At 44.0% G+C, this 26,778-nt stretch overlaps 1 protein-coding gene across 1 annotated transcript in view; it reads left to right on the forward strand.

Moving 5' to 3' along the window:
• Window positions 1-26,778, forward strand: part of USH2A (Usher syndrome 2A (autosomal recessive, mild)) — a 442,266-nt gene that overhangs the window by 331,940 nt on the left and 83,548 nt on the right. The window contains 7 exon segments of the mRNA XM_006761291.2: window positions 1,127-1,348; window positions 7,704-7,927; window positions 9,406-9,613; window positions 11,596-11,793; window positions 12,322-12,476; window positions 15,092-15,290; window positions 21,403-21,510. Of these exon segments, the coding sequence (XP_006761354.1) occupies window positions 1,127-1,348; window positions 7,704-7,927; window positions 9,406-9,613; window positions 11,596-11,793; window positions 12,322-12,476; window positions 15,092-15,290; window positions 21,403-21,510 (1,314 nt within the window).

Genomic DNA, 26,778 nt, shown 5'->3' on the forward strand with positions numbered 1-26,778 from the left:
AGTGATTTGCCTTGCTGTTACTAACTGAGTCTTAGCATTTCTTGACCTCACAAAAAGATGACCTAATTGATACATATCAGGGAGTTCAGGTCTATAGATTTCTAAAGCAACCCCAACTTAAAAAGGTTTGGCAAGTCATTAGCCAGATTGTGTAAGTCTTTGCTGGACCATGGTTTAATAAGACCTGCCAGGTTGGTCATCAGACTCACATCCCTTATAAAATAGGAAGGAATACGGTCCCAGGAGAAAGGTGTGTTCGAGAAGGGCCAGTGAGGAGAGGGGAGAGGGTCTGCTAGAGATACAGGAAGAAGGAAAGGAATAAGACAAAGGAGGGGAGGAAATCAGGGTTCAGGGGGCAGGTGGGAGGTCCTCTATAATTTCATCATTTCTGCCAGAGTGGGGTCATGAGATAGAAACGAAAGGTGAAGTTCAAATTTTAGGTCCACCAAGTTGCTCCTAGTCCTCTCTAAGGTATCCTTAAGGGAAAGGCAATATATTTTGAACTCTTTGATTTCAAGATACCAGGAAAAAGATGGTTTTTACCTCAAGTCTCCCAGAACATCATGTAAAGGGGAGTGTGGGTATAACTACAGTAGTGAAATTCCATGTCTGCTGCTGCTCCCAAAATACTAGTGTGCTGGTTTAAATATAGTATTTTTACCTCCTCTCATTAGATCAGCCTTCCCATTGGAAGTTTTCTGTTTGGTTAAATAAATACAGTGTGAAATTATAATCATAGCTATTACAAACATATCAAGAGTTAATTTCTGACTCTACCCACATTCCAAAAAATTACGCTACACAGGAAAGTATGTGTAGACAAACTTTTTCTGTGCTGTCGATGAATCCACATCACCAGGTCTAAAGTGCTCATTTATGAGGGGTCAGAGGAACTAGATAACCTCTAAGCTGACATGCGTGTGGGTGAGCAGACACAGGTATTTCTGTGTCTTTAATGCAAGCCTGTTGGAGTTGCACTGAGAAGTTGCAACTCCAAAACATCAGTGTTCTTTCTAGCAATTCTCTCAGCCTGTCGGCACCTGCAGGATGACTGCACTACAGTTTCATTGTGTCAGAGCAGATGTTCCTATCTCACGCGATGCTGGTTCTTGCCCTCCACTGGCAGGTGAGGTGTGCTGTCCAGATGCCCAGCACCACCGGGTCGCCGTGGGCCTGGGCGACGCCTGCTGCGGCCGGATGCCCTACTCCACGGCGGGCGCGCAGGTGTGCTGCGCGGGGAGGCTGCGGGATGGCCACGGCCAGCAGTGCTGCGGGGGACAGCTGGTCAGCAGAGAGGCCCAGTGCTGCGGGGGAGCAGACGGGGGCGTGGCGTACAGCCGCCTTCCAGGTGAGGGGCCTCGCCTGCCTTTCAGTAATGGAGCAAATGAGAAGCAGATACAGTGAGAGACAAAATACAGCCACAGGCAACCCACATCCCATGTTCGTTATTCCACAAGCTGGGTTCTGTGAGCTTCATATACATGAGCACCATTAATCCTCACAGCAAGCCTAAGAGGTAGGTACTGTTATTATCTCCATGTTACAGGTGAGGAAGCAGAAGCCCTTTTTTTCTTTTCTTTAAAAATATATATTTCATTGATTTCAGAGAGGAAGGGAGAGGGAGCAAGAGAGAGAAACATCAATGATGAGAGAGAATCGTTGATCGGCTGCCTCCTGCACGGCCCCCACTGGGGATGGAGCCCACAAAATGTACCTGCAATTTCATATGCCCTTGAAGCCCATTCGTGAGCCCAAATTTCAGAATCACTTCTCCGCTTGCTTCCCTGTGACACTGTGCTAGTCAGATATTTCGTAAGCACATTGTGGCCTTCCCCACCTCCTGTGGATCCAGGTGAGCGCTGCAGTTCCTCATGACAGTCTTCATTTCTGGCCATCACGGTAGACCGAAGGGATGATATTTTTAAAGAAGAAAAAAAAAATCCCTCTTCTCTTGACCTTCCTGCAGGTTCCACTGGAAGTAGACACGTTTCCCCTGTCGTTTTCGCGTGCTCTGCTGCCTCTCCTCCTGTCGCCCCTGATGACTGTGGCCTTAATGACTTTCCAGGGCATCCATATGGCTCTCTCTTTATTTCCCCTCCACGTAGCAGCCCCATACCTGCCGCACTAGGCTCTGGATTTCACGATTTCGTTCCCAGGCCCGGCCCCTCTCCCTGCCCGGCCTTGTGCGCCTGCCACGAGACCGGGCTGGCTCGTAAAACGTCTCTTTATGTACTTTATTACTTAAACTCTTTTATTCGCCTGCAGGAGCCCTTTAACAAAATCACATTGAATTGACTTTCTCACACCAAATCAAATCTCCCCGGTCCCAGTTCAGTTGTCTTTGTCAATATGTATTTTATAAATGGAGAGAATTAACAGATGCTGTCGGAACAGAAGTGCTGGGGCAGCGTTTATGCTTTTAGTGCTCTCTCCGGGCGGGCGGGCGGCGTAGGAGTCTCAGGCAGGCGTCCTGGGAGGGAAGCCGTGCCCGTCATTTCGGCAGATGTGTATTCTTCACCATTTTCCTTGACCATATTTTAAGCCTCTTTATGACTCTCTTTATTCTTAGTGTTTGCTTCTACGATTTTATCATTTCGGCCATTAATCTTGGCTTGAACTTGATTATATCCTTTCATGTTAAAAGAGGAGAATGAAAGCCCTTCTGTTATTCAAAGGAGGAGAGGGTTTGGAGATGAGTTTCGTATTTGATATTGGAGTAAATGAGCCACGGTTGGCGTGGCTCAGTGGTTGAGCATCTACCTATGAACCAGGAGGCCATGGTTTGATTCCTGGTCACGGCACATGCCTGGGCTGCAGGCTTGATCTCCTTCAGTGCGGGGTGTGCAGGAGGCAGCCGATCAGTGATTCTCTCTCATCATTGATGTTTCTATCTCTCTCTCCCTCTCCCTTCTTCTCTGAAATCAATAAAAATACATTAAAAAAAACCCACAAGACAGGTTTTTCTGTTCGTCTTGGGAAACTGATCATGAAAGATGTTTGGATCCTGTTGCCTTGTTTCTATTATAAATGTCCCTGCAGCTTTTCTTGGGAAACTCTGAGGCTGTTGTCGGGGAAAAGAACACTGAGTTTTCATGCCCTAGACCAGGGGTGGGCAAACTTTTTGACTCGAGGGCCACAATGGGTTCTTAAACTGGACCGGAGGGGTGGAACAAAAGCATGGATGGAGTGTTTGTGTGAACTAATATAAATTCAAAGTAAACATTCATTGCATAAAAGGGTACGGTCTTTTTTTTTTTGTCTTTTTTTAGTTTTATTCATTTCAAGCGGACCAGATCCAGCCCGCGGGCCGTAGTTTGCCCACGGCTGCCCTAGACTCAGACCTGAGTAGAATAAATGCACCAGTATTAGTTACATAAGATGGACTAATCTTGGGAACTTTGCTAAAAAGGGATGTGCAGCACAGAACTCCATCCTGGAAGAGTGCATTGGAAGAATATGTCCCCCTGCCTGGGTGGCTCAGTTGATTGGAGCATCAACCTTTACACCAAAAGGTTGCGGATTCAGTTCCTGGTCAGGGCACATACCTAAGGCTGCAGGTTCGATCCCTGGTCAGGGAGCATATGGAAGGCAACTGATAGATGTTTGTCTTTCACATCATTGTTTCTCTCTCTTTCTCTCTTTTCCTTTCTCTCTAACATATCAAAGCATATCCTTGGTTGAGTATTAAAAAGAAAAAAAATAAAGAATATTTCACAGGAAGATTTCCATGACATAATGAATATTTTGGAAGTATAGTGCTGTAGAAATGCTACAAAATAAGTTGCCACTATTTGGGGAGCATTTTTACTCCACCCCTTTCTTCTCATTGTTGTGGTGGTAGCCATAGAGCCACCTACTGGTGAAGGCAAGCATGCGTTTATTTTCTTTCAGTCTCTCCCACCAATTTTGTTTGTCCTAAGGACTGATCACGAACTTTTTATTTTTTCATTTCTTTAGGCCTAAGATGTATCCCTCAGCTAAAAGGTGGTTCTCATGATTAATTCCAGAGTTCCACAATGATTTGTCATGTTCTAGACTCATTTTTTTTTTTTAATTACGGTACTGATGTAACCTCAAAAGCATGATACATAAATGCTGGTCTTTTTTTTTAGAAAAATGAGCACCTGTTTTGCTGACTTAATAATTTAGAAATTCATCAGGCCTATCTGTGTATGCATGTTTTCATTTCCAGCCCTTGCCATTGGATAAGAATTGATAACATATTGGAAGTAGTTATAATACCAAGAGCCAATGTTCTCAGTTGTAGCCAGTACAGTGGAAGCTCTCCATTGGATATTTATGCAGTTTGGAAAGACTCATTTGCTACATATGCTTTTTTTATCTCAGAAATAAACATCTAATTTTTTTAATAAGTGTCGCTCAAAGAGACACTCCACCTTTGTACAAATGAAATGAAGAGCCTCTAGAATAAAAAACAAACAAACAGATAAGCCGGTCAGTGATCCACGGCCCCTTTTTGTTTTTCTTTGGGGTTACTCAAAATCGTGCATTCTGTGTGCCAAAGGTCAGAAGTCAAATGCCACCTGTGATCAGTTAGGGAGGGGGCCACAAGCGATGGCGGTGCAGTTCTGGGAGATGGTCCCACTCGGAACCCGAGCTCATTCATGCTGACGTGATGCACCCTGGGACTTTCTCCCGAGCCCGCTCTGGAACATCTGCTCTCCCTAAGTGAGTTAGTGCGCGTCAGACGTCTTTATGTCAGGAGAGCGCGGTGATGGATGCCGGCTTCGGGAAAGGCTGCATAAAAATCTGGTGTGCCGTTCTGGCCATTAAGTGAAATTACTATTTAAATTAATGGCTCTGTCACAGTTTATCTGTGCAAAGAATGAACGCTGATTAGGGTATTAAGTAATTAGCAATTTATCACCCTGGAACAAGGTTGATAATAATTAAAGAAGTAATGGTTTACCGAAGGAACTAGAAAGGGAGTCACTTCTTGTTATGGGGGTGAAATCTTGGCTGGAAATTTTAATTCAGGGAAACTAACATGAAACTCTTGGTGAAAGAAAGCATATCTCTCATCTCTCTCTCTCTCTCTCTCTCTCTCTCTCTCTGTCTCTCTCTCTCTCTCTCATCTCTCTCTCTCTCTCCTTCTCTCTCCTTTTCCTGGTATAAAAGCTGTTCATTAGCGGGATTTTAGTTGGCCTGTCAAAAGTCCCTCAGAGCGATCCGCTGACTGCTTGGGAGTTTGGAACTGGGTCAGCGTCTGCATTTTGATTTTCTACGTAAAGCATGGGAAACCATAAAGTGATCCGGAAGGGGGGAGGGGGCAGGTTATTCTGCTCCCTGAGGGGGCCAGTTTTTAGAATTTGATGGCTCTTTAAAATGAAAACATGAAGTATTTTAAGAAAACTGCCAGAGAGAAAAAATAATAGTAAAGAATCCAAGGTGGCATCTTAATGTCTGATCTCAAGGCATCAGAGATACATCCAAATAATATAAAAACTGAAGTTGTGGGGTGTGTGTGTGTGTGTGTGTGTGTGTGTGTGTGTGTGTGTGATTTTATCCATCATAATCAGGACTCAGACTGCAGTGATAGCCCTGCTGTGTGTATATATTCGAGAGGACTCTTCCTGGAAATGTTAAAACAACCAAAATTATTAACAAAGCCCCAGAGAAAAACAGTTAACTTTTAAACCCACGACTTTGAGCAGTTACATTAGAACATGTCAAAACTCAGTTACGCTCAATGGATGTCATTAACTGTGAATACAAATGCAAGTAGTTGGAGATATTTTTAAAGTTGAAGGTCAGTGGGAGAGTTCTTTGAAGTTATGCGTGGGTAAGCATCTTTCTTAAGGCAGATGCCAAGCCAGTGTCTAGAGCAGGGGTGGGCAAACTTTTTTACTCGAGGGCCACGATGGGTTCTTAAACTGGACCGGAGGGCCGGAACAAAAGCATGGATGGAGTGTTTGTGTGAACTAATATAAATTCAAAGTAAACATCATTACAGAAAAAGGTCTTTTTTTTTTTAGTTTTATTCATTTCAAACGGGCCGGATCCGGCCCAAGGGCCGTAGTTTGCCCACGGCTGGTCTAGGTTCAATGATTAAGAAACAATAACAAAAAACCTCAAGACTCGTTGGTCTGTTATTAGGAGTATCTTTCATGGCACATGTGTTTATACAAGGCCAGATTAAACACTTCAGGAACCCATGGCACTTTGAAGTTGGGGTTCTTTATGTTACCAGTCGGGACTAATAATAAAACCCTAATTAAACTAAATCCCCTCATTGTGCTGCTATATAAATGGATGTATGTCACTCTCTAATATGATCGCACTGTGACATGGAGTATGGGCCCCTTTATTCCCAGCTTAATCTGACTCTGGACTGCTGTTTGTTTATTCAGGCTTTATTTTTGTCTGCATTTCTGCCATATCTCTTCTATGGTTTGATCTAGGTGACGTGAACAGAGTTGGTAAAACTGGATTGGGTGGGAGGGAGGAGTCTGTTTGGTCCCACAGGCACACGTGTCCTCCATCCTCTGACCCAGGTCCAGTGATGGTTCCAAAAACTGGCCGAATGGCTCACCCAATGGGTGAGCATGCTCCGTGGGTGCAAATCTGTGTCGTGAAGAAAGAATGGTTCTGCTGTGGCTGGAGTCCCCAGAAGCAAATACTTGGGCCCCAGGCAGAGCCAGGCAGCAGCTTAGGAGTCTCACGCTGCCGCGTCTCCCGTTCCGCAGCGGTTGCCTCTTCCTCTGTCTGGCCGCTTGCCCAGAGCGCTTGTGTGGCCTCTCCTCCCCTGGGAACTCTAGAGATGTCCTCGGTGTCCCTCCGTTTTAAGTACAGTGGCACCTCATTTCTCAAACTTCATTCGTTCCAGAAGGCTGTTGGCAAACCAGATCATTATTTCCCATTAGAAATCATGTACGATGAATGAATCCATTCCAGACCCCCAACTGATTTCCTGTTTTTACCTTTCTTGTATACCGTACATGTCTATTGTACTGTTTGATTTATAAACAAACATATTAAAAACAAAAAGAGCATGAAATGTACATGAAAACAACAAAAGGGAAAGGAAATGTATACTAAGGAGTGAAAATTTAACAATAATTATAAGCAGCAACAAAAGCAAAAAGAAACACGAAAATATTCACTGCACAGTATGCTGCGACGTTCACAGTGCTAAACTGGCTCAGATTCGTGTCTTCTCTCCTTTGTTTGTCGCCTTGGAGGCACGCAGCACAGTATGCTGCGACGTTCACAGTGGTAAACTGGCTCATATTCGTGTCTTTTCTCCTTTGTTTGTCGCCTGGGAGGCACGTGACCCATCCCACAGGCCTGAGCAGGAAAGGGTTGTCGGGGTGACTTGTTCGGGATGGGAGACGTTTCGAGAAGCGAGGTGCCACGGTACCCTTCCTTCTGCCAAAATATCTGGTCATCGGAAAAGGGGAGACACCCAATCTCTTTCTGACGGAGCTTGGAGAAGTTGGCCCCAATGAGAGCTCTGGAACCTTTGTTCTGTGTGTCCTTTAGCTAATGAGCACCCAGTGCTTTTGGTTAGAAAGACCGCTCACTGCAGTTTACATCCCCTGGGGAGGGCCACGCCCCCGTAAGTGTCGCACCCTCTCAGCCACTGCCAGGGTCTGGCGGGTTTCATCCCACACTCCATAGCCCCCTCCGCTTCCTCCCCTTCTCTAAACTTCATCTTCATCTCTAACTTTCTGCTGTTGCAGGCATGGCCTGTTGCGGGCAGGATTACGTGAGTGTAGCCGAGACCAGATGCTGCTCAGCCTCCAGCGGAGCCTCGCAGCCACATGTTAGGAAGAGCAGCCGGGTGCCAGTGAGATGCTGCCAGACCGCGCTTATTCCAGGGAGCCAGGCCTGCTGCAATGGAGTTGGATATGACCCCCTGGAATCTGTCTGCTCCGACAAGGCTCCCACTGGAACCAGGGCGACGGTAACCGACAGAACACCTCTCAGAGACGCGGGCTGGAGGGCGGAGAGAGAAATACATTGTTCATGGCTATTGTTCTAGAATGGGAATGTGGAAACTGCCATTATTCATTCCCGCATTCCATCCATATTAATACCCAATGAGCTCGCTGTGATTGATGTTATTGCAGCGAATTCTAAGGGAATTGATACTGCTGAGCTAGCTGTTCTCTAGGAGCCTTACCCAGAGCTTCCGGTCAGGGCAAGACTAGAACACCGCTGTGCCCAGAAGGGCCAGGGCCTGGCGTGGTGCCATCTCATGCCCGTAGGTGTCATGGAGGGAAACACGGGATTCTGGCTGCTTCCCTCTAGTCCTTCAACCCACACCCACCACTTTTCTTTGATAGAGACCTCAGATCCAACAAATTCACTTAGTTACAAACAACTGTAAACCTACTTTTGCCCCGCACTTTATTGGCTTGCTACATCCCTATAAAATTGAGAATGATGAAATATTTTTTTCTGAGATTAAAACATATTAGTGTTTATCAAAATATATTACAAAATCTAGCAATTCATCAGAGACAAGACTTACAAGTATCCTATATAATAAAAGGCTAATAGACAAATCAACCGAATTGGGAAAGACCAGTTGCAATGACACACACTGACCACCAGGGGGCAGACGCTCAATGCAGGAGCTGCCCCCTGGTGGTCAGTGTACGTGCACAGGGCAAGCGCCACTCAGCCAGAAGCCGGGTTCATGGCTGGTGAGTGCATCAGTGGTAGTAGGAGCCTCTCCTGCCTCCAAGGCAGTGCTAAGGATGTCCAACTATATAAGCTGTCAGTTGGACATCCCCTAAGGGCTCCCAGATTGGTAGAGGGCGCAGGCCGGGCTGAGGGATCCCCCCTCCAGTGCACGAATTTCATGCACCAGGCCTCTAGTAAGTAACTATAATGGCAGTTCATGAACTACGTAGATTTTCACTTGGATGGGATACTTCTTACAGATCATACTTTCCCAACAGCATAGGAGGCGCAGATCCTTAAATATCACATTTCTTATTTTCTCAAAAACTCCACTAGGAAAGTGTCAAAGTAACAATAATAAAATACCGACGACTTTTATGAATGATAGTGGATCTACTGAATGTATGGCATTCCCAGGTGCCCTTTGAGTCACACAACAAAACTGCTACATTCAGTTTCCATTTTCTCGCTGAACAAGCTGAGGCTTGGAAAGTCTAGGTCACTTGCTCAAGGTCACAGATCTAGGGACTTGTCCAACTGGATCTTGAGTCCAAGTCTGTGTCACTTCATCACAAATGCTCTTTCTTGCACACACACACGGCCTTCACTTCTCTGTTTTACTCATTTTGAGAGATTCATTCATGAACTTGATGGAAGAAAATGTCATTAAAGTTGTAGAACTTGACCCTATGTCTGCCTAAATGCAATAGTAAAGCCCTCTCCCCTCTCCCCCACCCCCACCGCCTGGCCCAGGACACCCCCGAAGCGTGCGGCACTCTCTGCCCAGCGTCTGCGGCGGCCACAGCACATTGCGGCCGGTGTGACTTCAACTTCACCAGCCACGTTTGCACAGTGGTCAGCGGGTCTCGCAGCTCCACGGAGAGGTCACCGGTGGCAGAAGCGTGCTCCTCTGCGGAAGAGCTGGTGCACACAGGCAGCGCAGACATGTTCTCCTTCACAGGTAACGGAGGATGCAGTGCCCACGGCGCCCGAGGGGTCGTGAGAAGCTGCTGACATGCAGGCTGACTTCACTCTGACATCATCTTCCTCCTCAATCTAACGGCAGTTCATCCCATCACCCTATGGGCTAGCGAGTCACACGGTCCTTGAAGGCACATCTGGATTTGTTCAAAGTTAGCAGTTTAAATATTTTACAGTCTAACTTTAAACAAGGGTGCAGGCTATTTTGAAGTAAACCTGTAGAGAATAAGGAACAAAGAAATAAATAAGCAGTTCACCTTTATGCAGCAAGGTGTAGATGTTAAATGACACGCTATGATACGCATTTTTGAAGGATTACTGTGTTAGCTTGAACTGATTGAAGACAAACATGTCTGGGGCAGTTAAGCAATTAACGAGTAAATATTGAACATCTATATCCCCCCAAACAAAACCCTCTGTTATTAGAAGACTGACCCCATATAACATACAAAATGATCTTGAGATACAAAGTTTAAAAAAAAGTGGAAATTCTTACAAAGGGAAAAAGAGCTCCGAGAAAGAGATTATTGAGGAAAAGCAACATTTCAACAAACGATTCCTTTTGTGTAAAGTTATAAAGAATGCTTTTATGGGCTGGAAGCATCTCTGAAAGGCTGAACCTCACAGGAAAATAAAGTAATAAGGGCAAGAGGTGAAAGGGTAAAAAAGAGAAGAAGGAAATATAGAAGAAAAAATAAGGAACTGAAATTAGAAATGGTGATGTGGGCTTGCAGGGTGGGAAATAACAGCTATTTCAAGAGATAGTTTAATCTGCTGTAGCAAAGAGATTAAAAAGCACAGTGACCATCTGTGAGTAAGTGGATGGTGTGGGCATCTCCGCCCATCGTTAGTCAGGGATCCAGATTCCTTCCATTTCGTGGCTCATGGTGCTTGGGGTGCTGCCCTTGTCCACACGTTACACCCTGAGATACCATTTCCTAGTTTTAACCCATAAGCGGGACAAGAACAGCCATGGAAGGCAGTGGTTTCCTCTTTAGAAAGCGATGCACAAGGAGCCCATATCACTTCCATGCCCTTCCTGGTGGAGATCTCAGTCATGTGACCACAGCAAGCTGCAAAGAACACTGGGAAATGTGGTCTCTGGCCAGAATGGAAGGGAAATCTGCAGACCCTCGGGTGGTCATCATGGGTAACTAGGGGTGGACATCATCTTACCAGAGAAAATGGGGCCGTAAGATAATCCCTTATGTTTGATGGGAATTGACCTAATGAAGTTCTCCCATATGATTTCATTGTATTTCATTTTCCTGCTCATTCTAGAAGGTAGGCGGGGCGGGGTTAATGGTTGAAGATGTAAGAAGAATGTGGTCACACAGCCCACGTGGTTGGACTGAAAATTAACCACGTGTAGACGTGGAGCTAGAGCAGGGGGCTGGTTTGGATTGGGTGGCTGGCTTGGGGCCTGTCTCAGTTTGGGTTTGGTGGAGAGGAGAGCAGGATACAATCATTTTTCTTCACTAACCATAATACACTAGCTTCGAGTCCCGCATCTCATAACAGCTGCATTGCAATTCATAGAATAATTGAATCGAGTGATATTACACTGTAAGACTTGGTGACATTGATAATGACGAAACTATGAAAGAAGGTTGTCAAACCCGCCCCCTGCAGGAGTGGAGGGAGCATGAACTTACGAAGCAGCGACATCCGATGGACATTAGTCCAGGGCTTTTCGATCATTTCTTTATTGTGCCCATACTCTTCTGGTCAGAAAAGGTGATTTCTGTTCTGTGCCATTCCATATCTCTGCATCCATGAAACATGGAAGATATTTTTTTTATGATTCATAGAATCAAGACATTAGAGTTTTATTTCCAGGGAGAGGATTAGAGCATTAAGCCTTTTAAAAAAAAAAGTGTAAAGGTTTTGCTATTCATTTGCAGTATGATGGTAAACTAAATTTTTTTTTAAAGTCCTACCGTTCAATGTCTATCTCTCTAGATGCAAACCTGGAGCCCTATACGACATACGAGTATAGGATCTCGGCTTGGAATGGCTACGGACGAGGATTCAGCGAAGCTGTTAGAGCCAGCACGAAAGAAGACATGCCTCAGGGAGTGAGTCCGCCTCAGTGGATCAGAACGGACCGTCCTGAAGATGGAATACTCCTAAGCTGGAAGAAGCCCATACAACCGAATGGTACTAAGCTGCTTTTAAGATGGAAATACCGTAGTTCCATAAATCCATGAGCACATTGAAATGGGTGCAATCTACATGTAATTGGCATGCATCTCACCCCTAAAAAGCATTTCCTGATCAAGTGGTATTGAGGTTTGTGCCAACAAGTCATTCTTTTTGTGAAACAGCCCGCACCCATTGTGAGTCCCCAATTTTTTTTTTCTTGAGTCCCAGCCTTTACCTGGGTTGCTCTGACAAACAAAGCAGGTTATGGGAAGGCAAAATAGTTTTAATATTGAAAGCAAATTTGTTTGCTAGTGAGGGGAAATAAGCATAAATGACTCTGATTAGCTATGTCAAGAATCCATCTCCTCCCTCAGAGTGCGTATAATTAAGAACGCCTTGCACATAGCAATGTGATAGCAAATGGAAATTAAATACATAATGCCACAGCATCCCATTTGTTCCAAACTCTAAGACATGTACGTTGTTTGCAAATGGTTACAAGGTTATGATGCTCAAATGCAAGCATTTTTCTGTCTCCTTTAGGTCATATCATTCACTACATTCTTCTCCGAGATGGAGTGGAATATTTTCGGGGAAGGTCATTGGCCTTCTCTGATACAACGGGAATTGAGCCTTTTCAGGAATATTCATACCAGCTGAAAGCTTGCACGGTTGCGGGCTGTGCCCCCAGCGGCGAGGTAAGGCGAGTTTGCTCACCTCTGGGCGAAATTATCCCCTGGGAAGACTATCTGATGTCTAGGTCAAGAGTGATTTGCCCAGTGATAGAGTACAGTGTTTCTCTCTGTGTCATGTTGAGGGTGTCCAGGTGGCATTTCAATTGAGTACTAATACTTATGCCTCTCAAATTAGAGATCACTGGAAAAAAGATTTATTCAAATATCAGTGTTTCGTAAATAAATAAGAATACTTGAATCCATATATCCTTTTTACCACACTTTTCTTCCACCAACTCTTTTTATTTATTTTTAATATATTTTTATTGATTTCAGAGAGGAAGAGAGTGAGGGAGTGAGAGATAGAAACATCAATGATGAGAGAGAATCATCGATAGGTTGCCTCCTGTACACCCCACATTGGGGACCGAACACACAACCCGGGCATGTTCCGCAACTGGTAATCAAACCATGACCTCCTGGTTCATAGGTTAACACTCAACCACTGAGCCACTCCGGCCAGGCCCACTAACTATGTTTAGATGTTCTTCTGTAAATCTATGATAATTCCCAAACCAATACTCAGTTTAAAGGGGTTTCTATTTAAATAGAATTTTTCAAAAGCTCTTGGAAAATAAAAAATAAAGAAAAAAAAGCAAAAGAAGCCTAGCATAGAAAATAAAATGTTTGTAAGGTTTCTGCAACAACCTTGCCAAGAAATAATGAAGCCCTGAACTCAGGCAGCAGGGGTCAGAATGGCGATTAGCAGAAAGATACAGCAGGTATCAGAGGATAAGACAGACAGGACTTAGTGGCCAACTGTATGCAGCGGAATAAAAGCAGTGAGTCCTGGGCACTTTCAAGGTATCTGGCTGGAGTAGTGTGTGGGTCACAGTGCCATCGTGCAAGCAAAGAAAAAATCAAAAGAGGGAGAAGTTAAACGTTAAGATTAAAATTTGGTTAGTTTTTAAATACATATTTAAGAGAAGGAGCCAACAGCAGAGTGATGGGAGAAAATATTATTTGGTACTTCATGTGAAAATAATGAGTAAGAAGCAGGATTAAGAAGGGAGTGGGATGGCTCAATGGTTGAGCATCGACTAATGAACCAGGAGGTCACGGTTCAGTTCCTGGTCAGGGCACATTCCCTGATTGCAGGCTTGATCTCCAGCAGGGGGCATGCAGGAGGCAGCCAATCAGTGATTCTCTCTCATCATTGATGTTCCTCTCTCCTCTCTCTCCCTCTCCCTTCCTCTCTGAAATATATGTGACTGGAGTTTACTAGAAAGATGTATGAGGGAGATTGAAGCAAGGAGTGTTTGGCTGTGGTCCAAGCAGAAGACCACAGGTGATGAGCACTGGGGAATGCTGTGAAATGAAAGCAGAAAACCCCACCCAGGGACTGGGAGAGAGAAACCCTCCAGGGGACAATAAGGAGCCATAATCACAGGACGCCCAGGAGAACACAGACGCACACACGGCAGCTCTGGTCCTTACATGTGGTTCAACCTTTAGAGGAACAGCCTCCTCAGACCCTGCACGAGCACTGCCCAAGTCAAACATTCAGCCAGACTGGCTTCAGCTTTACAGTCCACAGGCCGTCCCCGAAACCTGTCACCCCTGTCACCCCTGGGGCAGATGGCAGCTGACCGTCCCAATCAAAAATTAGGGCCTGAGCATTCCGAGCAAAATCCGTGCCATCTGCACAGGCACAGCTCATGCTTACCACTGCCCCACCCCCTCCCCCAAAAAATGGTTAAAAGGTAAAACAGAGTAAGTTCTGTGAAAAACAAAACACAAATGCAGCCCCTTTTCTCCCCAAGTCATATTTCGACAACGTTGCACAGATAACGGGCTGATTTGTTCTTTTTCTTCTCACTTGGTCCTTTCCCAGAACATCGGGGCAGACACTGTAGTGTCATCCCGGGATCACAGGAAGCGCGGAAGACAAAGGTCTGTCCGTGTGCACTGTTCAAAGCATGCCATGTGCAAGCGAGTTCAGATGTGGCTTTTGGCTCCATGTTTACCGGTGCTTAACATGTACAAAATCAGGCTGTTAACATGCAGAGACACTCCTGGGCCATATGGGAGAGAGCTATCAAGAGTTCTCCAGGCTGACAGTCTGCCAGCCAGGCCTCACTTGTTTAAACGGAGGGCTGTTCTCTGCCGTCAGAATGGCTGTTGAGCCTGGTTGTGACAAATGGTAGCCTGAGACTTATGGAATGTGTTCAAGGTCGGATTTTATTGTTTTGATGGGATGGGAGGGAAGGAATCAAATAAAGAGGGTGCCCTTCTCCAAGCCCCTACTCATGATGTGCCAGGCCAGGCGACAACATTTTAAAACAACCCAGCCGGCATGGTTCAGTGGTTGAGAATTGACCTATGAACCAGGAGGTCATGGTTCAATTCCCAGGGCATATACCCAGGTTGTGGGCTCCATCCCGTGTGGGACGTGCAGGAGGCAGCCGATCAATGATTCTCTCTCATCATTGCTCTTTCATCTCTCTCTCCTCCCTTTCTCTCTGAAATCAATAATAAAAAAAAAAACACACGTATATTTAAAACAAAAGGGACATTCTCATGGGTGGGAGTACCTAGTGGACACCTGTGATAAGTGGCTGTTTAACTCCGTGTTCCAGGTGGTTGTCACTACTCCCCAAGGAGTCCCGCAGAGCGTCCTGCCACCGAGGATCACAGCCCCCAGTGCCGACGCCCTGCACTTGAGCTGGGATGCCCCCGAGAAACCAAATGGCATCATTACGGAGTACCAGCTCCGGCAGGTTGGGAAGGGGCTCATCCACACGGAGACCACCGACAGGAGGGAACATACGGTCACAGGTAAAACCTACCGGAGGCGTCTGTCCTCGTGGTCGGGGCGGCCGAGCATCCCAGGGGTGTGTGTGTGTGACAGATGAGGTCACTCCGAAAGGACGTGTTCTCTTGACATATGGTCAGACCCTGCTTACCCACACTAATAGAAGGAGCCACACTGGCAGCAATAAGCCACAACAGCAGATCACTTCAGAAATGATTTCTCTCTGGCTTTGATGTGCATTATGTGTAGGGGTTTTGCATCAGAATTCACTGTTTATTCCCCCCAGACAAACAGAAAGATGCATTTTCATTCCCCAAGGATACACTCACAGGTAATGGGGCGAAGGTAGCCAAGAAAGTCTTGAAAGCGCGAGGCGGGAGGGGAAATCAGCAAGAGGCCAACATTTATCTACCGAGTCGGTAATTAATACACAGAAGAGTTGACAGTTGTCTGGTTGTGACAACTTGTTATTATTAACTTCAATTAATAAGTGCATTATTTTTATTGTTTATTGTAACAGTTTATAATTAGCTTTGATAGTATAATAACAGCACAGTATAACAGTATCATGTTAGATAATTACTGGTAGTGATTATAATAATAATGAACATGTTGGAGCTTGAATGTCACTTCTGTAAGAGAGAAGGCTTTTCTGAGGTCCCCAGTCTAGCTGTGGCTTCCGTAACACACCACCACATCCCCTACGTTTCATTTTTGTCATCGACTTATCCCTGCCTGATGTTTTCGTTGGTTTTCTCTTTGTCTTTTTATGTCTCTTCCTGCTGGAACATAAGCTTTAGGAGAGCTTCATCCACCAGGTCTTCCGTTTGGTCCATTTGTGCTGTTTTAGATCGAATCAAAGAACACGTCACTTGGGGGACACAGCCCTAAAGAGAGAGCTCTCTGTTGAAAGAGCAAATAAACCTCATTCAGCAAAACCTGACCAAGTTCACAGCCACCCGGGGGTAGCCCTGGGGGACAGGAATGGTGCTAGGTAGGCATTAGATGACCTAAACCCCGAGATCTATGGAGTGTGAATGCATTTGATCTGCCAGGCAAAATTCAGCACCAGGGACAGCGGACCAACCACTTTGAACACAGACGTGTTTTGTATGAGTGACTGTTTTATTGAGGTCACGAATGAACTCAAAATAAGCAAGCGTATTTCACAGTTCATCTCAAAGGTTTGACGAAGAGCTGCCCAGACCCCCTGAGATGAATGCTTTCATTTTCTCATCATTTCCCAAGCCTCAGCATTCCCCGGGTAGCAGTGCAACACTAATGAAGTTGTACCTGTAGTCATCCCGGAGCCTGAAATCTAGGTCCTGCGAAGCGACAGCTGGGGAGCAAGCGCCGTGCCCCAGCCCCATGGTCTCCGTGCTTATTTTTAATTACCACCAAGCTTTGGAAACATGATCCCTTAAATGCTTTGTGGGAATAGCGGCAAATGCACTCCTCACGCGCAATCCATAAATTGCTTATAATCCTCTCAAGATGTTAAAAAAAGCATTAAGTAATTGAAGACAGGAAGTCCTCAGTTAATTATTTAGAGGTGTTATCAATGCTCTAAGTAAACGGGCGCGTTTTCTGCTATCTCACTGAGCTGGATTCCGCGGGGACGAGGGAGCAGCGCCATCATCTTCTCATATTCGCTAATGCAAACAGCACATGGCAGCTTGTCAATAACCGGCCTCCTCATATCCCCGGTTACCAAACACGGCCGCTGGCCCGGCCCGCACCGAGCGATCGGGATGTCAGCGTCGGCATTGTTCTATTCTGGGCTACCTACACTTTAGATGGGGGCCCTCACGTCCGCATGGGGTGGATGCAGGGGAAGGGGATTAACGAAATAATTAGGGCCGCGGAGGACAAAATGAATTAATCATGTCCTCTTTAGCGGCAGACAGGATAAGGGCTTATGTGTCTCTTAACTCCAGGGGAAATGTTTTCTTTAAAAAGTTCATTAAAAGTTGCTCTGCATTGATTTCACTTAAAGGGGAAGACACGCCAGCACTAAGTTAGCAAGGAGAGGCCTTCCGCCCGCATCCTCTGGGAAGTTCATGAGAGCTCCCTGTGCTGAAAGAGCATGTGCAGTGCTACTTAGAGCAGGACAGACAGATTTCCTGCACATCGCTTTGGGGGGAAAGAACATAGTTTGACCATCCATATCACAAAATAGGGACATTCTGTACAGTGGGATTTTACATGTGGATAAGTCTGTATGCTTCCATAGAATTTACATTCTGCTATCATCGCGTCCGTTGGACTTCGTTGCCATATCCTTTTCTCTGGTTTCTGCTCCTCAGCGAGTAGGTAAAGCTGCTGAAGGAAAGAGATGATAGCTTCCCGTCTGCCCTTGTCTCACCTGGTGGGGATGGATACCTGTCACACCACTTAACACACAGGAAGTGTTCAAAATCTTTGTCGAGGGAATACATGTTGAGTAGCCAACTGGCATCTAAATGCCTGGGTTTCATCTTTATTAGATATAAGAGTGTGACCATCAAACACATCCAAATCGCAGGCAGGTTGGGCCTCGTAATATGCAAGGCCCAGGGCATCACGAAATGAGGGGTCCCTTGTTTAACCATCATTAAGCATTTCAAGCCCAGCTGGCGTGGCTCAGTGGTTGAGCATCGACCTATGAACTAAGAGGTAACGTTTCCAGTTCTTTCTCATCATTGATGTGTGTGTGTGTGTGTGTGTGTCTCTCTCTCTCTCCTTCTCCCTTCCTCTCAGAAATTAATAAAAATGTAAAGATAGGCATGGCTGGTTGAGCATCGACCCATAAATCAGGAGGTGTGAAGGCAGGTCATTTATCCACAAGGTGTACAACACTGATGACCACCCGACAAAAACTTTTTGGAGATACCCAGGCCTCTCAGCACATGAATTAATCAGTAACCAAGTTGATAGAGGCCCTTGTGGCATTTCATAGTCTTTGGGCTATTTGGCCATTCTTTAGAATGTGACAGCTGTCACCGCAGCATACCTGGATGCGTGCTTTGAAGTAGAGCTGGCTATCCAAAATTATAACAGACAAAATGCCTTTTCCTGGCAGTTTATCTGGAGATTAAACATTAGAAACAAGCTATTCCTTACAGAGTATGTCAAACGTAACTTCCACGGGCCTGGGTTTTGTTTCCCAAATCATATCTTTATGATCCATAGGCAGACTTTTGTGTGATATTTGAGAGAGATCACCTTCTCTCAAATTGGTCTGTATCCTGTTTTCAACACACGTTTACTCTTAAAGTGAACATTACTGGGAAGTGTACTTGTAATGAGCTTGGCTATTTTATGCCTCTTTCCTTTAAAAATAAAGCACATGGTTCCCTGTGGGGAAATTCGTGTAATTTGCCGACACAGTAATCCTCACTGTGCTGAAATGTTAAATGCCTGGCTCTTCTCCATGCATTTGCCTTTCTCTTCAACAGCCGTTTCCTACTGTCTTGATTCAGTGCTGGGTGCTTGAGTGATGTTTTCTTTTCTCCTTCTCTTCGACTTCAGGATTAAGTTACAGTCCGAGGAGTTCCTTGGAGATCTCTCTTTATTTCCGTCTTCCCATCCCGATCAATTCCTGAGTACCTCTCAGTCGGTGTGCCCTTTTCATTGCCTATTGCTGATACTTCATACATATCTCATTTTAAGGGCTACCAATAGAGACTTACTAAAAATGACAGCAAATTCCCATTGAAATGTGTTGATTTTATTGAGTTGTACAGAGGCATCCGTATAAAAGACCATCTAATGCGTGGAAATCATCTCCATCTGATGGCAGCGGATACTTTCCTTACGGAGTATCTGAACCAAGCCCGTTAGTCATCCGGTCCTCTAGCAATATGAGGAATGCAGGGCCTAAGAATGGAATGGGGGGAGTTACAGATTCAGATATCCCCTTCTCTCCCATTGGTCTGTAGCCTCCATAAGTAAGTCTACACTCTCATGCCCTCATAGCCCAAACGTTTTTATGGAGCACTTTTGTATGCTTGTCTTCTTTAAACAGTATTTCACAAACAATGAACATGTACAATAGGCACGGTTAGGAAAAAATTATTTTTAAAAACCTCAAAATACCATCCCTACTCTCAAACTGCTTCCGTTCTAAGTGAGGAGTAAGCTATTCAGATGAAACGGTGTTACAAGGGTCAAGACTCCCCTTTTTCAGTGAAGGCAGTACCTGGGGGACATCATCAGGCAAACTCAGCTTTTGCCCCTGCAGTCTCTGACCTTCCTTCTGGATGTTTCCTTCCGTTTCTTTCTTGAGCTCTGTGTTTTATCATCGTTCGCATTTTCCCATCAGCTTTTATCAGACATCATGGCTTGGGTGCGACTTGGATCTTTCATCACATTCCTCGTCTGCAAATCAGCTAACTATCAAAATTGTCCAAATCCTCCATCACAACCAGATGGAAGATTCCAGTCAAACAAGCATCTGCATCTTTTCATTAAACTGATAAGGAAACGCGAAGGGCGTTGATGCTGATTCCCGGAGCAGCTCCGGCTACGGCACGTCCTTGCTTCAGCAGAGAAGCCAGACCACTGCTCTGATCCTCGACGAATCAGTTACTCGGTGGTTTTTTTCAGGTAGCGAGTGCCTGCATTGTGCGGTCACTCCTCAGAGGGTGCAGTGGTGGGCAAACCAGTGTCCTTGTTCTCTCAGAGCTTAGAGAGGGGTTGACGAACAAATAAACAGACATATAACAAAACAACAGGTAATGTTGAAGGCTAGGAAGGAAGATAGTAACTTGATAAAAAGTGTTGGGTGTAGAGGGTCAAAATCTTTAAAGATGTAGCATTTGAACAAATTTGCATGAAGTGAGAGTGACACATGGATGTCTGGAAGAGGAGTCACCCCATGCAAAGGACACAGTATGTGAAAATGTAGTTCAAAGTTCACGTGAAAGTAGTGATCATCTGATGCCTGTTATAACTAAGCCCAATTTTTTGATGTGCAAACTAAGTCTATTTAAAAAAAAAATTAAGTTTTGGCAACGTTTGAATTTTTCCAAGAATCAGAACAGGAGAGATTAGACTCAGTATACTTTTTGTTGAATGCTTCTGCATTTTTAGGCTGCTTCTGCCAAAAAAAAAAAGTGTTGTTGAAGTAACCCATTTCACCTTCTCAACAGTCTTAGGAGCTACATGCTACCAGGTAGATTTCCCCTTTTACAGGTCAGTAGATCAAGGTAAAGAAAAGCCAAATGACTTTCCAAGGTCACCAGCCAGGAAGTGGTAAAGTCTAACAACATGGAACTTGTGTTGCAAAAGGATTCTCATTTTTTTCTCCCTGGGATCTTCTTATTGAGCTGCTACTGCGCTGTATTAGTCTAAATACAAAAAAAAAGTGATGAGCACTGTCCCCTCATCAAATTGTGTTTATGTGTAAAGACAAAACGAGCATTCCCCCAAAACAACTACAGCAGTAAGTGAGATGGTCAACTATCTCATGGTGAAGAAGTACAAAGCTTAAAGAAGGAGGGTTAGTTGGTGTCAATATTAGCTGAATATGGCTCAGGGCTAAAAAGAACGTTGAATCTAGCATTCTTCTTTTTTTTTTATTTTTTCCGCCCCTATTCATGTAAGAAGCAATTGCAGAAACTGGGATGGTTAGCCCAGAGAAGAGGCGACTCAGGGGGCATTGAGAACTGTCCACAAATATTTGAAGAACTGTCATGTGGAAAAGAAATTAGATTTGTTCTGTATGTCCCTAGGGCTGGAAGTGATCGAAAGAGTTCGCCACAGTGCAAGGAAGGACTTTTAAGCAAAACAAGAACTCGGGAGCTCTCTAAGTGTGAGGTGGGCTCCTTGAGAGACAGAGGGCTCCTGCCACCTGGGCAGGGCGGCCTCGCCAATGGCCTGTGGTCCAGGGGAATCAAAAGAAAGGCGGATGGCTGGATTCCATGAATAAATCCCTTCGAAGGCTGAGAATTTCTTATTTCATCAGTGATTAATGAAGTTTCTATTAATACTGAACTGCTTATGAAGCTCCCATCTTCCTTAAAGAGTGTTTTCTGTTCTTAAAAAAAAAAAAATTGGATACCGTATCGGCAACTCTGCATGTCACTTCTGGTGCTTCGTTGATAATAAATAATCCTCTCCAGATGAACTTGATTGCTTGTTTGCTCTTTCTAGGTCTCCAGCCGTATACCAGCTACAGCTTCACTCTTACAGCTTGTACATCTGCCGGGTGCACTTCAAGTGAGCCTTTTCTAGGTCAGACTCTGCAGGCAGCGCCTCAAGGTAATTAAAAATACCCACGATTTGGTAGAAGACCTTTCCTGTGACAGTTTTAAGTAAACTCTCTGAACTCTTTTATAACAAACAAGGAAGACGGCATAAAGCCAGTAGGTAAGAAAGAAAATAAAATTCTGGGTCTCCATGCTTCGAGTTTGGGTCAGCTGTAAGCCTTCCAAGTTAATGCTCACTTTGCATTCTTTAAACCTTTTTGATTTAGTGTTATATAGTAGTTGTTACTATTCTAGACATGGATATGAAATTCCTCCAAAAATCAAAAGTTAGGTATTTCTGGAGTTCCTAGTATAATAAGCACCAGCTGGCATTGACCAAAATATCCACTGCCCTCTAGACCTTGCAATCAGGTAGAAGTGTATAGGTCAGGTACCCAAACCTATAGGAAGAGGGAGAATCCAAAAGGTGATGTTCCGAAAGAACAGGGACAGAATGCTCAGGTGAAGCTGAGGGGGGAGTGATGACAACCTATCCGGGCATCCAGTGACATTTCAGGGAGCAGTTGATGTCTGAGAGGGACCACAAGGAATAAGGATGTTGACAAGTGAACAGTGGAAGGACTGTACAAACATGGCTTGAGGGAATGTAAAGTGGGGCCATCACTGTAGAAGGCAAATTAACAAAATCTGTCCATTTTGAAATGTTAATTCCCTGTAACATAGCCGTTTTCTTTTAATGAGCTATGCCAGAGAATGACTTTTCCACACTGCACAAGGAGGCCTGTACCGGGGTGTGTATTGAACCGTAATTTGTTTGTCTAATGCAAAATATTAGAAGCAACTTAAATGTGAGTACAGGAGTTGCTAAATAATTTTGGGTGTTTCGGATATACTTACACTGTGGAATTGTATGCATCAGTTTAAAAGAATGAGATGATACTGGCCAGTGTAGCTTCATCAACCCACAAACTGGTTCGATTCCTGGGCAAGGCACATGCCAGGGTTGTGGGCTTGATCCCCAGTAGTGGGTATGAGGAGGCAGCCAAATGATGTTCCTATCTCATCAATATTTCTATCTCTCCCCCTCTTTCTCTCTCTCAAATAATCAATGAAAACATTTAAAATTTTTTTGAACAAATGAAAAGATCTGCACATATCAAGAAGTTATAGAACTACATTAATATATTGTATTTTATGTACAAGAAGCACAAATAGAAAATAATATTTATCTATATAGATGAATGCATAGACAAATTCTGGGAGCGTACACACCCATCTGATAACAATGGTTACCTGTGGATTGAGGACTGGGGTGGGTGTTATCATTTACTTTTAAGAGAAAAACATCTTAAAACATGCTCAGAAGCTTGGGCTAGTGATTAACTAATTATTTTTTAAGCTTTATTATCTGCCTGTTCTGCACGTGGGGAAATAGAGGCATAAATAAATTTCTGAACAGAAGTGTGATGTTAACTACCATCATAGAGTCCTGAACCGCCTGTCCATTACTCTGCTAATGAAAGGGATTGTTGTACCTCAGAATATTAGACCTGAACTTCCTACCAGTAAATGGGGAATAAAATGGAAAATTCCACGTAGGGACATATGGCTCCTCACCAGGAATTCACTAATGATGTTTTCTATATAAAGAATGCTTCATGTCAAAAAGCTTAGTGTTCCTTTGAAAGGAAGAAACCAGCAGTGGATTTTTTGGAAAGGTACACTATCAAATGGATACTCTGATGATAATGGATAATTTCTGAAGGATCTACCAGCCACTTTTGGCTGAAACTCAAGCCTGATAAAATAACAGGGTTTCTTCCTCTGGTTTCCTCATGAAATCCATACATTTAAATTCTTAGGAGATAAGTGTCTATTTTCCCACAAACCCAACAGCATTTCTTTTGAAAAGACTCAGATTTCGTGACTTAAAAATTATAGCTTTCAGCAGCGCAGGGGAGTGTGAGCTGAGAAATGCTATCCTTGACTTCCTTTTTCTTTAACTTTACGCACCTTTCCTCGAACACAAATAGCTGTGCAAAGGAGTAATAAACGAAATGGGCTTTCCCGCACAGGAGAAACAATGGATTTAGAATCCATTTTCTGGCTGCATAAGTGCCATTTGTGAATAACTTGTATGTGAAATAAATGTAGTCGGCGTGTTTAACTGGGGAGTTGTAGGGAAACCAATCACCAGCAGCATTAAGTTCTGTTGTTGTACTATAAAGTGGAAACAAACACATCATCTTAAATTAATAACCCAAACACCATTATAAAATGCCTATTGGTGCGAATTAGACGTAGATCGAAGGTCTAACGTTTGAGTGTCCTAAGTGGATGTGGAGAGAAATAAAAGAAGCATTTGTTCAGAGCCACCCTCAGCTCCTCTCACTTCTCTCTCATTTTCAATCTAAAAACAAGAAGAAGAAAAGTGAATGTACATCATAACCTCGTTGATCAGTTGGACATAATTCTCGACAATTCTGCCCTCATAGAAAATTCCTTTAGTCAAATAGTGGGGTGAATTTGAATTGCTGCTTTCTTTTTAGAATGGCCCAACACTGAAAATGACACAACATTGGGTAGAATGCCAAATGAACAAATTAACAAATAGTACATAGTCTGGATGTCACTGCCTCCCTGACATCATCTAATAGAAAACTGGTTCCCCTCGCCTTCTTCCAGGGGGAAAAAAAAAAAGGCCAATCCACAACAAATACTGGGATTTTTCTATCGGCATGAAGATGTTTAGGGGCATGAGAGTGGGTAACATTACATGGCGCTCAAGATGAATTTCAAAGGAACCCAGTGGACATCTTCCTTTGTTGGTGGTTATGATGTCAAGAGACCTACCAAGGCTTCCTTCTGGAATTTCGCTCTTGTCCTCTCACCTAGCTTACCCACTCAAGGCAGTTTCCCTCGTGCCCATGTATTTTCTTCCCTTGAGCTGCCTTAGCTCACCCTTCTGTTATGTAGAATAGGTTTGCTGCTGCCACCTGAGAGTCAGGCTCAGAGAGGGACAGAGTCTCCATCTGGGACTCATTAAGACATCTCACCAAAGGTGGTCTCACTCTCTCAACGATTCCTTACAGCTGCCAAGATAACACTGTCTCCATATCATTATAGAAATAAAAACATAGCCCTTGGTCTTTCATATTTCAGGTCCCTCTTATAAACCAAACCTGTGGGCACAGGGTTGTTGCCAACATGAGCAGAGCTTGTACGAATGTGAAACTCAGCTTTTACCTAGAACATGATGCAAACCCAAAATGTGGCTTCATTTTATTTCATTACTCCATATCCACAGGCTGTATTGACTGGGTTAAACTGGAAGCTAAGAAATATTATTTTTTATATCTTGCTGATTTTTAGTACATCCCTTCAAGGTGACTAAGAGTTGACTGTGGGAAGAAGATTATGAATGAACTTTTGTACTTGCTCTTAAATCAACAAATTAATACGTATCATGTTAAAGTCAGAACTCGAATTAGTTGGTTGAGTCATCTGGCTGCCGTTGGCAGAGAAACTCAGAAAAAAAGAACATACACTGTGATTTGTGGATTTGTCCAAGTATCTAACGTAGAGCAAGCTTTCAGAACGAAATGAACTTCTTTCTTCTCAGGAACCAATTGTTCCTTAGACAATCAGTAAGTCTGAGCCATTTTGAAATCACTCTAAATAAATTGCATTTGAATTTCCTGAAAATTTTTCTTTAAAAGTTTCACCTTCTTACCTGTAACGGAGTAACTTACACAGGAGATACAATCAAGCTAAAACTACTCATTAAAGGAACCTAATATTGAACTGGGTTTTTAAAAGCTGAAGAAGAGGGTGACAGTGTCCCTTAGAACATACGTAGGTGACAACGTGAAGTGGTGGGATTGAGCTTTCTCGTCATGAGGTTCTCTACCAGTATGTTTATACGTCCATAAGAGTACTTGTTTGTTTGACCTGGAATGACAGTTCTTTGTGCACATATTTTACCCTTTAAACAGAATGGTAGACTCCTTAAAGGAATGAGCCACGTCTTCGTCGTCCCTGTAATTGCTGGAACTGCCTGGAGTGCTTAGCATAGTAATTTACAGGAGAGCCGTTTCCAACAAATGCATTCATTCAGCATTCATTAGGCATTGTGCTATCTACAAAGACTGACATATAACACAGGGAAGACCCATAGAGCAAACTGTACTGACACAGTAGAAAGAAGTAAACTGTATGATTGTAACAACATGAAGATAATGATAACATCAAAGAAAGAAGAGGAGTATGATGCTAGGGGTGTTCAGAGGGAAATAGAAATGGGCATATGATAGAGAGGAACTAGGTTGGGATCGTTTTATAGGGTTAAAGTTAGAGTTAGGGAAGGGGGGTTAATTAAGACCTCCCTGACAAGGGAATATTTACACACATTGTGGAACTGTGAAGTTCAAATGCAAAAATATCACGGTGTCATGAGCAAAGTGTTCCAGGCAGAGGGAATGGAAGTGCAGAAGCCCAGAGCTGGGAAAGAACTGGAAACATCTGGGGATAAAGGAGTCTTTTGTGGATGGAGAGAAGAGTGCCCGGTAGGCCAGAGCCAGAAAAATGTAGGGCCACCCAGGCTAGCATAAGGAGTTGAAATGATGTGAATCATTTTAAAAGCGTTATATATTTTATAAAGGTTGCATTGGCCTGCCTGGCATGGCTCAGTGGTTGAGTGTTGACCTATGAACCAGGAGGTCACAGTTCAACTCCCAGTCAGGCCACATGCCCGGGGTGTGGGCTCGATCCCCAGTGGGGGTTGTGCAGGAGGCAGCTGATCAACGATTCTCTGTCATCATTGATGTTTTTATCTATCTCCTTCCTTTACTCTTGAAATCAATAAAAATCTATTTTTTAAAATGATTGCATTGGCATGCATATATATATATATATATATATATACACACACATATATTTACATATATGTATATATATGCCTATAGAGAAAGAGGGGGAGAATGCACTTTTATAAATATTAAAATGAAATATGGCAGTAAAAATATAGAGAACGATATGCATTCAGGGTAGATAACCTGCAAGACTTGATGATAGATTGCATTTGAGAGTGGGAAAAGTGAAAGCCTCTAGAATAAATTTTTTGGCCCAATAGACGGACATCGGGAAATGAGCAGATTGTAGACAGGAAAAGCCAGAGTTCCGTTTTGGATGTTTGAAGTTCTCTATGTGTAATTAGTCATCCAAATGGAGGTGTCAAGTAGACAGTTAGATTCATGAGACTGAAGCTGGGGAGAGAGTTTCAGCCTCATGATTGGCACTTGGGCGTGTTCAGCATGCAGAT

This window comes from Myotis davidii, unplaced genomic scaffold, assembly GCF_000327345.1.
Source record: "Myotis davidii unplaced genomic scaffold, ASM32734v1 scaffold174, whole genome shotgun sequence".
NCBI lineage: Eukaryota > Metazoa > Chordata > Mammalia > Chiroptera > Vespertilionidae > Myotis > Myotis davidii.